Here is a 15,400-nt window from a genome sequence, read left to right as displayed (position 1 = left end):
AAAAAAATGTTTCCTCATATTGCCTCTGGTTCTTTTGCAAATCACCTATAATCTGTGTCCTCTGGTTACTGGCCATGCTCCCACTGGAAACAGTTTATTTTTATTTACTCTATCAAAACTATTCATCTATCAAATCTCCTAACCTTCGCTGTTCTAAGGAGAACAACCCCAGCTTATCCAGTCTCTCCACATAACTGAAGTCCCCTATCCCTGATGCCAATCTCGTAAATCTCTTCTGCACTCTTTTCAAGGCTTAGACGTCCTTTCTGAAGTCTGGTGCCCAAAATTGAACACAACAGTCTAGCTGAGGCCTATCCAGTGCTTTATAAAGCTTTAGCATAACTTTCTTTTGTGCATTATTCCTCTGTTAATAAAGGATCCCATATGCTTTTTTAACAGGCTTCTCAACTTGTCCTGCCACCTTCAAAGACTCCCAGATGTCACTGTTCCTGTGCCATCTTTATAATTGAACCATTTAGCTCATATTGCCACACCTTTGTCTTCCAAATCACTTCACACTTCTCTGCATTAAATTGCATCTGTCATGTGTCTGCCCACTTTACCAGTCTGTCCATGTTCTCCTGACGTCTGTTATTATTCTCCTCAATACTACATTTCCAAGTTTTGTATCGCCTGCAGACTTTGAAATTATACCCTGTAGTCCAAGTCCAAGTCATTAATATAAATCAAAAGGAGCATAAAAGGAATAAATCAAATACCGACCCCTGGGGAACATTACTGAATACTTCCCTCCAGACTGAAAAATAACCGTTGACCACTACCCTCTGCATTCTGTCCCTTAGCCAATTTTATATCCATGACATCACTGCCCCTTTAATCCCATGGACTTTAATTTTGCTAACAAGTCTATTCTGTGGGACTTTGTCCAACACCTTTAAGTTATAAACAAGTTTGGCTCCAACACCGAATCTTATCGCACTCCACTGGTAACTGGCTGCCCACCGGATACTTGCCCATGTACAACTACTCCTTGTCTATCAATCAATCACTCATTCTCTACCAATCTATTTTAATACATTCCTATCTAGTCCTTGTGCTTGTACCATGTGCAGTAGCCTATTGTGTGAGACAGGTGTCAAATGGCTTCCTGAAATTGAGGTAGATGACATGCACTGTCTCTCCCCTATCTCGTTCAAGAAATTCAATGAATTAATCAAGCATGACCTCCCATGCCTAAAACCACTGACTGTCTTGGATTAGCTCATGTCCCTAAAGCTGCTGCTTTATATTGTACCGCAATACTTTCAAACCCTTTTCCAAAAGTGTAAGGTTGACATGTTTATAACATATGGTTTATCCCTTACTTCTTTATCAAAGATTAGTCACGTTTGCTGTTTTTCAATCCTTTGGGATTTGGCCTGAGTTGTGAACTCTGAAAAAATACCCACAAGAGACTGTCAATCGTTTTAGCCAACTGCTTCGGAACCCTGGATTGAAAGTGATCAGAACCAGGAGCCTTATCTATCTTGGACTTCAACAACCTCCCCATTGTGTCCCCTTTTGTGATTCTAACATTTTTCTGTTTATATTCACCTTTATGTCATACGTCCAATTCTGGCATTTTTCCCCCATTTCTTTTGTGAATACTGTTGAAAACTAATGGTTAAGTTCTTCAGCAATTTCACTATTTTCAGACACAACTACTCCAATGTTCTTTTTTTTTAAGTGGCTCATTCCCTCTTTGCATCTTTTATTTACTCCAAGCATGCTTGAAGAATTCTTTACTGTTCTGCTTCATGTTTCCAGCAATGTTTTGCTCAGAATCCTTCTTTGCAGCTCTCATCAGTTTCTTGACATTCTTCAGCCTATCAATTGATCTCCCTATCCTGTTCCGTTCTTGAACATTTAAAAAAAAAATGTATGTTTTCTCTTTCTACCTAATGCCTTTCACAATTTTGTTAGTAAGCCTATTTCATGGTAAATTCTTGTTGCATCTTAAAAGCTATCCAGCTTAAAATGATAAAAATTTTCCTTCCACATCTTTTTCTTCCAGCATTTTTTCCCATTTTGGCATTCCCGTGCACTTTTTCATATCCTTGAAATTAGCTTATTTTAAAATTTAGCTTTTTAATTGCCATTCTCTTTGTTTTCTACTTCCATGTCTACTCTAAAGGTCAGAACCTTATGCTTACTAGATTCCAAATATTATTTTTACTCATTTATGTGATGTGGGTGTCACTGGCAAGGCCAGCATTTATTGCTCATCCCGAACTGCCTTTGAAAAGGTGGTAATAAGCCGCCTCCTTGAATGAAACTGAGTGACTTGCTAGGCCATTTCAGATGGCCATTATGAGTCAATGACACTATTTTGGGTCTGACCAGGTAAAGATAGCAGATTTCCTTCCCTGAAGGACATTAGTGAACCAGATGGATTTTTAATAACAATCTTGTAGTTTCATGGTCATCATTACTGCTAGCTTTTTATTCCAGATTTATTTAGTTAATTAACTGAATTTAAATTCCCCAACTGCCCTGGTGGGATTTGAACTCATGTCTCTGGATCATTAGTCCCATACTTTGCTTGTTGTTTCCTCCTCATTCATTTGAACCAAATGCAAGATTGCATTCACCTTTGTGGATTCCTTAATGTACTGTTTTAAAAATTGATTCCTCACAATTTATAAATTCATGCTTACATACATCCCCATTGTACAAACCAGTCAACATGAGGAAGATTGAAATCCCCCAGGATCATGACTGATAACTCATCTGTATTAGCACATCCCAGAAAACTGCATCAGCCTCCCTATGTTTATTTGGTTTCCTGTAGCATATTCCTATTACTAACATTTTCCTTTCACTGTCCTTTTAATTTTATCCAAAGAGGCTCGGTGCCATTTCCAACATCCAACTCTGTTGTATCGAATCCCTCTCCAACAACTAATTCTGCCCCACCCGTTGCCTTACCTTCCTGGTACCTTCCTGAACACACACAATCCTACAAGTTAACTCCTGAATCATCATTTGATTTCAACTAAGTTTCATTCACTTCTACAACATTAATTGCAGCCTTGTGTGCTAGAACCTCTAGCTGACCCATTTTATTCCTTTATACTCTTTGTATTAATTTCAGCACAATTCAGATTATCTTTAATATCCTTACTCCCTTATTCCTAATTGTTCTTAACATTTGCTTTCCTCTCCATGTCAAGCCATAAGATTTGCAAATGCCACAGTTGCTGTTTTCTCATTTTAATAATTGTTAGTAAGATTTCTGCTTGAACATCATGCCTTTTATATTTTGTCACATCAGGTATGAAATGCTGCAAAAAGGAACATTGAAATTGCAGGATGTGGGATTTGTTCCTGATGTGTATACTCAAAACCAGCTGCTGGATAATGAGGTGAAAAATTTGAAGAAAGATCTTGAGGGCTGCAAGATAACAACTAAGTATGGAGCAAATAATTTAATGTCATCTGAAAATGCAGAAATTATTTTATGTAGAAACATATGTGTATAAATTATTTATATTATCTCAGCAACAATTAAACTTGCCAATTTTTTCATCTACAGCACAGCGAGTGAAACATTAGTAAAACTTAGGAAAGAACGTGATTTCCACAGGATGCATCATAAGCGTGTCGCACAAGAAAAGAACAGACTCATTAATGATATTAAAAGGTAAGGAAATGTGCTTGAATCTGGGACATTTTAAATGGTCTTTGGAACGTGGACCAATATTATAGCCGCATTAACTAAATATGAAAATGTTAAGCTCATTTTTAAAAAAAAGAGAAAACAGAATTTTCAGTTCTTGAAGGTTCTCTGTTGGTTATTAAGTACTAGATATTTCAAAGGAATGCTATGATTGTGGAGACTACTGAATCAGGTCATGTTTTGACAACTGGAGGCACTCATTTAAATAAGTCCTCTATCCACCTTCCTTTGCTGCTAGGCGCCCCCCAACGCGCCATTCCCAGTGCTCCTGGACTCTGCAACTTCTTTTAATTGTTCCTATCTTTGAGATCCACTTTGAATACTCCCATGCAATGGCCCAGATTTTGCAGTCAGGTCAGTGATGAAGGGACGGTGCTTGTGCTGATCTTGGAGAAAGTGTCCCACAAAGCTTTAGGATATATATAGGATTGATTTCCTGTTTGAATTTGGCACCTTTTTGGGGAACTCTGTGGCATCCAGCAACAGGGTAGGCAGCAGGCAGGCTGTTTAGCCCAATCAGATTCAAAAATACTAAGAGGGCTAAACTGGAAGTAAAAAAAATATGCAAAATAATTCAGATTTAATCATAGAACAGAAAACCAAATGAAGATTGGGACAGACACATAGGATTAAGGGAGAATCTGAAATACTTTAATCTTAAAAACAAAATTAAAAATCATGCAATTCTAATTCTTTTTTCTGAGGGCATGAGATTTTATACTTGTAAACTAGTTTTTCCAGGGCCAGGGAGGTTGTTCAACAGTAATTATGACTTAGTACTCCCTTAATAACAAAGTTACTTTTGATTGAACAAGGCTTAATATTTTCATTGGCTTTTACAGTCAGGATAGTGGATAAAAAGTTCAAGTTCTCATCAAATTGTTGATCCTGTGTTGATTGCATCTGTAAAGACTGCAAAAATGCACCCCGTTGAATTGCTGGGCATCGCAGGCTGCAACTTCCAGTTTTCCATGTTTAACTGTGCACGTGCAGATACCAGAGGTTGCTCTCAGTTTTACACAGTAATGATGGTTTTGCCATCATTGCAGCTGAAAATTCCAAACGATTATAATCCCCTTCTCCAAATGTTTAATCTATTGGCAAGAACCATTATGTATATCACTGTACTTCATTCCAAGTGAAGTTTGCTCATTTAATAATCTGCAAAGTGTTAACTGTCAAGGGACAAGAAACATAGAATCATAGAAAGGTTACGGCACAGAACTAGGCTATTCAGCCCATCATGTCTATGCCGGCTGGAAAAACTAGCTGCAGTTAACTGTCAGTCATCATAAACTGGTGCATTCTTCATGGCAACGCCTCTACCAGTCAGAGTTCACTTGCCAACCAATCAGTACTCTCTTCTCATATGGTATAAAGTTGCTGCTTTCCCTTATGTTGGTATTCTTGCGGATTGTCCTGACGAGTGCAAGATGAAAAGCTTTGGCAACATGTCTCTATTTTCAGCAATGCTCAAGTTCTGTACTACCAAATGACTGTAAAAATAAATATATTTAAAATATAGGCTGATTACAGGCTATCTATGATACATTAAAATCTTGATGCACTTTCTGCTGCCCTGTTTTATAAAACCTTTGAGTTAACGTTTCCATTATGACTTATTACATCCACATTTATAACTAGGGCCCTGTCATGCATTTCTTTGTGTTATCTTAAACAACGCAATGAGGTAGATGGATTCCAGTTTCTTGTAGATCTCTAGAATGTTTATTAAGAGATAAAACTAATACATACAATATAGAGCAAGTGGGGCGACACAGTGGCGCAGTGGGGCGGCACAGTGGTGCAGTGGTTAGCACCGCAGCCTCACAGCTCCAGCGACCCGGGTTCAATTCTGGGTACTGCCTGTGTGGTGTTTGCAAGTTCTCCCTGTGTCTGCGTGGGTTTCCTCCGGGTGCTCCGGTTTCCTCCCACAGCCACAAGACTTGCAGGTTGATAGGTAAATTGGCCAATATAAATTGCCCCTAGTATAGGTAGCTGGTAGGGGAATATAGGGACAGGTGAGGATGTGGTAAGAATATGGGATTAGTGTAGGATTAGTATAAATGGGTGGTTGATGGTCGGCACAGACTCGGTGGGCCGAAGGGCCTGTTTCAGTGCTGTATCTCTAAATCTAAATCTAATATACAGAACCTGTGTCCAAGGTATTGCAGTGCAGAATGCCTGTGGCTTCTAGTCACAAGACCACATCCTGGTATTTAGGTCATTAGCATTCTGAGTTCTTAAAGGGACATCACTCTTAAAGCGATAATACAACATCCCCTTTTTTCCCAAAATAAATCTCGTATGCTACAACTAAAAACACATAAAATAGGATATCAAATTGGTTATACAGGGATAGAGATTATAACATTTACAGGTATAAAGATAAGGATTGTAAAATTTACAAATGCAGAAGCTTAAGACTATAGTGTTTTGGTGGTTTGACAACTCTTCCAGATTTTGTTATGGTATAACATTCTGGGGATGTGGATTTAACACTTGGCTGGCTGTTCTTGGTTTGCAGACCTGTTGTTAGTGTGTAGGTTGTTGTCGTCTTGTTCTGTAACAGCATCGTCGTTGGAGTGTGTTTTTTCGAGTCAGCTGTGCGCAATTGGAATATTGCATATTTCTCTTAATTGGCTTCGGCGGCTCCTCAACATTGCTCCGCTAGGTGTTGTAAGCTCGTAAGACTTAGGCTAACTGCATACTTTGGATACCTCTGCTGGGGTAACCATGTTCTCATTGTGGGGTGTATGACCCTGACCTTTTGTTCTACATTTAGTTGAGATAGTTCCACCCCTGCATGTCGGTCACCACCTTCATTCTGCCTGTTTTCCGAGCAGTGGTCTCCTGCATCTCGGAGAATTTGGACAGGTGATGACTTGGCAGAATTGTTCTCATTTGCCTTCCAAACATGATCTCTTTTGATGACGGTAAGCCCATATCCATAGGTGTAACTCTGTGGTGTAACATGGCAACATGAAAATCTTGTTTCGTTGCCCTACACTTCAGGATGTGATTTGCGAACCATTCCCTCGCAAGACTGTTAGATCTAGGGGTGGTGAGGACGTCATATGGTTTATGCCCCATTTGGCACATATCCTTGAAAGATCTACCTGTATACTGTGGCCCATTGTCAGAAATAATTTATTCTGGTGCACTGAACAGACTAAATATGGTGCTCAATGTGTCTGCGACGGTCGCGTTTGAAACGTCTTTTATCTGCCTGACAATTGGCAATTTGGAGAAATAATCGGTGACTAATATAAAGTTGTCTCCATTCATGGTAAATAGATCAGTGGCGATTTTGGACCAAGGGACTGAAAATCTCGTGAGGGTGTAGAGGTTCTTTACATTGTTGTGGCTGATGGTTCTGACATGCCTTGCACATCCTCACTAACTTTTCGATGTCATTGTTGATCCTTGACCAATGAACAGTGTGTTGTGCCAGTCATTTTGTTCGCTCTATGCCCATATGGCCTTGATGAAGTTGTGAAAAGATGTCTTGTCGGAGAGCTTTGGGTGCAATCACTTGTTTTCCTTTGAAGGTTACGCCTCTCGAGATGCCAAGTTCATCTCTACAAGGCCAAAAGCATCTGAGAGTTTCTGGCACCTCTTCTGGCCATCCATCTATGATGACTCTCCACAGTGCCTTCAGTTGTGGACCATTGGCTGTTTCTGATTGCAGTTGGTCACATTTGTGCTGACCAAAATGCAATAAATCAGTTTTGAGCACATCTTCCACATTGACGTCCATGCTGTCTACTTGTAGATTCAGTAGGACTTCTTCATGTTCGGATTTGGCAATCTGCTGAGCGTATCCGAGGTGACCATTTTGGTACCCGATTTGTAGCAGACGTCGAAGTCATACCTCTGTACTTCCATTAAGTGTCGCTGTAGTCGAGATGGTGCGCTTGTCAGTGGTTTGCGCCAGATCATCTCCAATGGTTTATGATCAATTTCCACAGTGAACTGCTTACCGAACTGGTAGGTGTGGAGCCTTGTGATCCCAAACACCAGAGCAAGTGTTTCACACTCTGAGTAATTGGATTGTGCTGAGGATAAACATTTGGATCCGAATGCAATTAGTTTACCATCCTGCAGGATGCATGCTCCTAGCCCTTTCTGTGAAGCATTGACTTTCAGGACTGTCTCCTTTCTTGGATCATAGTACTGCAGGGTACAGGTTTCTGCTGGAAATGCTTGTTTGAGATACTCAAACATATGCCACACATATTGTATGTCTTTCTTTAGGAGCTCTCTCAATGATGATGCTTTGTCAGAAAAATTTGTAATGTATGGTGCAAAAAGTTTGAAAAATCCAAGGCATCTCTGTAGATCTTTGTTTTCTGGAGCAGTCATATGCCTTACATCTTTGACTTTTCCTGGGTCAGGACAGAACTGCAAGCTGAATATATAGAGCCAAAGAAATTGATCTGACTTGCATTCACCTGGCACTTATTGCTATTAAAAATGAGCTAGTGCCATCAATGAATGAAGGTTTTGATCATGATGTTCTTTGGTTTTGCCCATTACCGCAAAATCATTAGCAATGCATATGCATCCAGGCACGTTTTCTGTAATTCTGTCCATTTGCTGCTGAAACAGATCTTGACTGACAGATAATCCGAAGGGTAGTCTTTGGAAGCAATATCTTCCGCTTGGTGTTCTGAAGGTGGTGTCTTCCTGAGATTCCTTAGCTAGGTGCACTGACCAATATCCATGTTTAGTGTCCAACCTGGAAAAAAATGTGGTTCCTGTGAACTTGGGATTCAGTTCCTCTAGTGTTAGAATCTTGTGGGGACATTTCTTTGGGGAACGGGTTTAGATGCCTCGGATCTAGACAAACCCTGATTGCTCCATTTTTCTTTCGTACGCACGCAATTAAATTGCACCAGTCTCTGTGATGATGCACGCGACGTCCAGCTCGCACTTAAGCTTTTGTTGAATGTGCACGCTGGTGGGGTTGATTGACGGCCTCTAGAATGTTTATTAACAGATAAAACTAATACATCCAATACGGAGCAAACTAAATACAGAACCTGTGTCCAGGGTATTGCAGTGCAGAGTGGCTGTGGCTTCGAGTCACAAGATTACATCCTGGTACTTAGCTTATTAACATACTAAGTTCTTAAAGGCACATCACTCTAAAAGCAATAATATAACAGGCCCTACCAATTTCATGGTCAAATTTTACAAATTTCATGGTCATGGCATTTTAAGAATAGTGAATTTCATGATTTTGCATATTTAAATCATAAATTTCACAGTGTAGCAACAAACCATAAAAATGATCTATTTTAAAAAAAAAAGACAAAGGAGGTTTCTGGTTTAAAATTTTCAAATTTATTGTATACTCAAAAACTATTGTTAAAAAGCTGTCTATAAACAGGTCACATTCTTTACTCACTGAAGTCAGTGGTTGAATGTGAGCATGGAGCAACCTGCAACTGTCTCTTGGAGCAACCTGCAACTGTCTCTTCATTCCCTGTCTCTGCACTGTGAACACTGGTGCATGTTTAGACACAGCTCTCTCCTCATCCACAGAGTTTGTTTGATTTGTCAGACAGCACTGTGCTAGCCTTGCAAAGTGGGGTATTCTGCATTCCACAGAGTTTATCTTCTCGCAATGTGTAGCAAAAACCTTTGGTAGGTAATTCTGTTGTTGTTTATTTGCACTTGGAAAGCTACTACCATTTTGCACATTACATTGAATGAATACCCACAGATTTGGGTGATCAAGTTTTTTCAATGGTATGTTGGCGCTTGCAAAAGCATCCACACGATTCATTAATACCAACTGACAATTTTCTGAGCTCTCTGTTGACTTCTTAAAAAGAGATGAAATCGTTGCTTTTTTTTTGCGTGTTCATTTTCCAGCAGTGCGGTGTTGGTTCTCCCTTTCTGCTGCAATGGCTTTCAGACTCGTAAGTGTCACTGAAAAGTTGCCTGCTGCCTGTGATCCAACGAAACATTGCAGCTTGTACAAAACAGTATTCCACCATCAACGTGCAGAATTTGGCTGCCAGATTTTTTCACTCGATGTGCTGCAGTAATGGTTGTGGCTGTTTTTGATTTGTTCATTCTGGCATTCTCACTCATTTGCTAATACATGAGACTGCTACTCTCAAAACCGTCCCTCATCTACCAATCAGCAAGTTCAGCCTTGTGTTAATCAGTAAGGTAGTTAACATCTTGCTCTTTGTTCACATTCATTTGGTTTTCCAAACTGGTTACTTCCATACTTGCAGTTTCTGCTTTGAGATTTCCTTCGGCATATATGGTTAAAAAACACAAATTGACAAATTAGATGTACCCGCAGCAGTATCCTTAGTCCAGTGTAAGTCTGTCTACAATGTGCACATGTATTGCTGAAAATTGAGACATGTTGTTGTAGCTTTTTGTCTTGCACTCATCAAGACAATCTGCAAGAATGCCAATGTAAGGGAAAACAACAACTATATACTGTATGAGAAGAGAGTACTGATTGGCTAGCAAGTGGACTCTGGTAGAGGCGTTGCCATGGAGAATGCACCAGTTTACGGTGACTGATCGTTAACTGCCAAGCTTTGTTTGAAATTTAAATCAGGCACTTGACTCAGATTGGTCAAGGCATTGCCCTGAGGAATGAAACAGCGAATGACTGTCACCTATTTTGTTTAGCTTTGTTTGATTATCAAACAATTATTTGAATATTGTTTTTGGCAAAATAAATTGGCTCCATACAGCTGAAAAATAATCAACATTGGCTGTAACTTTGATAGAGTGGATGTAGTGTTCATGAACTTTAGAAAATCCCCTGACAATGTACCATATAGGAGATCACTAGAGAAGATTAAGGGTCATGGAAGTAACTGGGAGGATAGAAAACTGGATTAAAAATTACTTAGAAGAAGCAGGAGCTAAGGGCAGTTTTTCAGATTAGTTAGAAGCAGGTAGTGGGTTAATTTCTGGGCCCGTTGGTGTTTATTGTGTATATTACATATTTGGATATAGGCCCAGAAGGAATGGTGTCAAAATTTGTAGATGATACCAAGTTAGGTTGTACAGTTAATTCTTTAGAAGGCCAAAGAAAACTGCAGAGGGATACTGATACGTTGGATTTATGAGTGGCAGATGGAATTCAATGTCAATAAATGCAAGGATTATGCATTTTGATAAATAAAAAAATATCAGCAGTAATTATACTCTGAATGGAAGTAGGCTAGCGGCTGTGGAGCAGCAGTGTACTATTGGACAACTGATTCACAGGAGATCCTTCCTAAAATGTGGTGCCCTAAATTGGACACATTATACCAGTTGAGGTCTAACATAGAATTACATAAACCTGTGATTTATAGAAGCTCAGCATAGCTCCTTGCTTTTGTACTCGATGCCTCCATAAAATTAAGGATCCATATGCTTTTTTTTTTAATGGCTTTATAAACCTGCCCTGCCACCTTCAAAGATTTGTCTATATAAATCCTAGGTCTCTCTGTTGCTGCACCCACTTTACAATTGTACCATGTTAGGATAATTAAGTTTGAGGATTTTCATCCTGATTAGTGCATACAAAATGCTTCGTAATCCATTCATTATATGCACTTTAACTAAAGACAGTTGGACAGAAGGCATCATAACATACATTAGCTATGCAGGGCATCTCACAATGTGCCGCGTTAAGCTTTTTCTTTCACCCTTCAGCACAAATTTATTTGCCCTGTAGGTTGCTGGCATTGTGAGCTGATAGTGGCGCAGCGAGGGCAGCAGGGCATCTGGAACCGTGGTGAAAGATGGGACCTTATCTCCTTAACCAATGAGGTTTAATGCTTGAGAAGGAATCATGGAAAGACTGAGAAAGAAATTGGGTGAATTAGAATCAAATCAAGTACAGAAACAGAAGACGAAAAAAGGCTATGATTTTACTAGCCCCAGGGAGGTGGGCTGGGCGGGGGGAGGGGGTTTGCTGGTAAAATTGCAGGGAGCCATGTTGGATCAAATCCCTGGTGCCATCCTGCCATCGGGGTGGTTTAACGAAGGCAGGACCGGATGCGGAGAGGATGCCCACTTCAAGGAGGTGGGCATCCGTTTACAACGGCCCAATTAGGGGCCATTTTACGGTGCTGTCAGATATTTGCTGACGGAGGGGTGATCCTCCGCGGTGTGGGAGGCCGCCAGCTAATTGGAGGCAGCCTCCCAGTAGTAGCCCGACTAGGCAAAGAGGGGGCTGTATGCAGGGAAAGCAGCACCTCCGGCCCCAATGATTTCCCCAGGGGGAGGTTTCCTCTCCGACATTCAGCCCCCCCAATTTTTTTAGTCTTTCCTTCCTATCTTCTGTCGGCCTGAAGTTTCCCACATTCCTCAGCATGAGGCTTCAGGGCTGCTGGCTCTCTGATTGGGCCGGCAGCATCAGGAGCTCCCCTGCCGTTCTTAATTGGACAGCAGGTGGACAACTGGCCATTGAGGAGGTTGCCTGAGGTAAAATTGCTGAGGCTGTCCCACTGCCGGCAAGCGCGGGCTCGGAGACCTGCTTTTTACCCTGATGTTGGGGTCCCAACACACTCAGCCCAAAGATTCAATTAAGAGAACGGGAAAAGAGACAGAATGGAAAAGTAAGAAAAAATGTAAACATTTAAATTTACATTTTTTTGTAAATCCAACAATCATTTACTACCTATATGAATGAGACTCCACAGTTTAATTTGTTCTCTTTCTGGGTCAGAGAGATTGAGTGGCATTGCAGGAACATAAATCTCGTCATTAAAAAGGTACTTGCACTGTTGAGTAGTAGTCCTAACTCTGCAACGAATTGGCAATTAAGGTGCAAGTGGTGCAATTTCTCAGAACTCAGGGTGGTTGAGGACAAGCTACTGTTTTGACAGGCTAATTGTGGAGCCCAGCTTCCTTGTTTTGCTGGCAGGAACTTCTATCAAATGAAAAATACCACTGACTGTCACAAATGCTCCTTACTTTAGCAGAAAACTCATTTTAAAACATTTGTCTCTGATCTTTCTTGTAATGTCGTGACAAATACATGGGAGGAACAGAAAAAATCTACTCAACAGAATGTACGGTTTTGCTTGCTACAGAGAAAAATAGTTGCCTATGATGAATAATTGTAAGGCTATAAAACATACTGATAACAGTGAAGTAAACCCTGTAATTCCTCTTTAGAGAATGTGTTAAATTAGTAGTACTGTTCTGTGAGTATGATTGCTGCATTATATAAGGTTGCACCTTCAATGTTTAAAAATGCCAGTATATTGCAACTTTTCCTTAAAAGTGCAAATTCTTTATCATTTAGGTATATAGACCAAGAGAACAGCACAAACAAAATCAGTTCTGTAACTCCAGTACCTAAAATGTTAAGCCCATTTTTTTTTTTTTCAAAATGCAACAGTATAAAAGATACAAGGGAGTTTTTTTAAACTCCTGCAATATAATAAAAATGTTTGGATAATATCCACTAACCAGTTGACTTTGTTCTCTGATTTTATGATGTCACTTGAGCCCCTCATTAGATGCTAGTATTGTAACTCAATCCTCTGTTTAACATTCAATGGGCTCAGATGACTATAAACCATTTGAACTGGGCTTTAATCTATCTTCTAAACCATTTCTATTTTCACCTATTCTTTCGAGCTGTACATATGACTATTTCATCTTATACATCAGTCAAGTGGGGAACAAACAACATGTTTTTCTCACTTTTTTGTCTCGTTGCATAATTTCATTTTCACCTTTTTTGTTCTAAGTTTTTTTTGTTCCATTGTTTGGTTTGGAATTTTTGTGAACTGAGTTACATCGCTGCTGCACTTCATAGTAAAAAGCTTTGTGGTTCTTCTTGTCTGCATTTCCATTGGTTAAGTCATTGATGTAAAAGCTGTGTTAAACAAGTGTAAGTAACTGAGCTGCAAGGCAACTCCAGTGCATCGTTTAAAAAGACAGTTCGGCTCTACACTGCAGCCTGGAAGACAGCTAGGTAAGAGGAGACCAGTGCGCAGCTCTCTCCTTTCAATCTCAAATAACTTCACTTACATGTGTTATCAATATCTTTATCATGTGCCTACAGAATAGTGACTTATTCAAGCACCTGGGCGGGGTGGGTGGGGGTGGGGTGGGGGTGGTGGTCCAAGGCCCATTCAGGAGAAGACAATACAAAACTTTATTGGTGTGGATACCACCAAGCCTTCCAGGAATGTAAATTGTGCCATTCAGAGAAAGGGTGTAGGCCACTGGCACTGTGCCAATTTACTTATCTCTGGAATTGCAAACCAGTGCAGCAACAAGTTCAACAAGCTTATCATGGAAGTTATTTCTCCCTTGCCACTGATGATGAAAAGAAGGAGGATGAGAACCAGGCCACCTACAAATTCCAGCTGCTTTATTTTAGGCCATGTTCCTCTGTCCCAACCCTCTCCAACTTGCCTACCTGTGGCACTTTCCTGTCTGCCAACCAATTTTCCATCCATCGCAATACACTACCCCAATCCCATGCGCTTTAATTTTACACGCTAATCTCTCATGTGGGACTTTGTTGAAAGCCTTCTGAAAGTCCAAATAAACCACATCCACTGGCTCCCCCTCGTCAACTCTACTAGTTACAGCCTTGAAGAATTCTAGTAGATTTGTCAAGCATGATTTTCCTTTTGTAAATCCATGCTGACTTTGCCCGATTCTACCACTGTTTTCTAAGTGCTCTGCTATAAAATCTTTGATGATGGACTCTAGAATTTTCCCCACTACTGACGTCAGGCTGACTGGTCTATAATTCCCTGCTTTCTCTCAATCTCCCTTTTTAAATAGTGGGGTTACATTAGCTACCCTCCAATCTGTAGGAACTCTTCCAGAGTCTATAGAATCTTGGAAGATGACCACCAATGCATCCACTATTTCTAGGGCCACTTCCTTAAGTACTCTGGGATGCATACCATCAGGCCCTGGGGATTTATCGGCCTTCAATCCCATCAATTTCCCCAAAACCATTTCTCTACTAATACTGATTTCCTTCAGTTCCTCTCTCTCACTAAGCCCTGTGTTCCCCAACATTTCTGGTATGATATTTGTGTCTTCCTTTGTAAAGACAGAAAAAAAGTATGCATTTAGTTGGTCAGCCATTTCTTTATTCCCCATAATAAATTCCCCTGTTTCTGACTGTAAGGGATCTACATTTGTCTTCAATCTTTTTCTCTTCACATACCTTTACGTGTTTTTTTTTTCAACATAGTATACTGCATTCGCTGCTCACAACGCAGTTTCCTCTACATTGGGGTGACCTCCGCTCAGTCCGAAAACCTGACCCCGAGCTTCCTATCGCTTGCCATTTCAACCCCCCCCCCCCCCCACCCCACCACACCACCAACCGACTGCTCTCATGCCCACATATCTGTTCTGGGATTGCTGCAGTGTTCCAGTGAACATCAACGCAAGCTTGAGGAACAGCACCTCATTTACAGATTAGGCACGCTACAGCCTACCGGACCAAACATTGAGTTCAGTAATTTCAGAACATGACTGCACCCCCTCCCTTTTTTTAGTTTGACTTTGTATTTTTTTATTTGTATTTCATTTTATTTTAGTTAGTTTCATCATTACACTTTTTTTTACCATGTGCCTGCCCATTGTTTTTTTTTCTTTTTTTAAATGTTTTTGCTTGTGGCTAGGGCTTTTATTATTCTGTCATTTAACACCCTCTCTGCACTAATGCTTTGTATTTCACTGTACCATTAACACTCTTTG

General features: G+C 40.3%; 1 protein-coding gene across 2 annotated transcripts in view; it reads left to right on the top strand.

The window, feature by feature from the left end:
• Window positions 1–15,400, top strand: part of LOC137372316 (sperm-associated antigen 16 protein) — a 1,170,879-nt gene that overhangs the window by 65,174 nt on the left and 1,090,305 nt on the right. For both annotated transcript variants that reach the window (XM_068036139.1, XM_068036138.1), the window contains exons 5-6: window positions 3,275–3,412; window positions 3,536–3,643. In XM_068036139.1, coding sequence (XP_067892240.1) covers window positions 3,275–3,412; window positions 3,536–3,643 — 246 coding nt within the window. The remainder of the gene's footprint in view (window positions 1–3,274; window positions 3,413–3,535; window positions 3,644–15,400) is intronic.

Source organism: Heterodontus francisci, chromosome 7 (genome assembly GCF_036365525.1).
Source record: "Heterodontus francisci isolate sHetFra1 chromosome 7, sHetFra1.hap1, whole genome shotgun sequence".
NCBI lineage: Eukaryota > Metazoa > Chordata > Chondrichthyes > Heterodontiformes > Heterodontidae > Heterodontus > Heterodontus francisci.
This window is presented reverse-complemented; position numbering and strand designations above follow the sequence as displayed.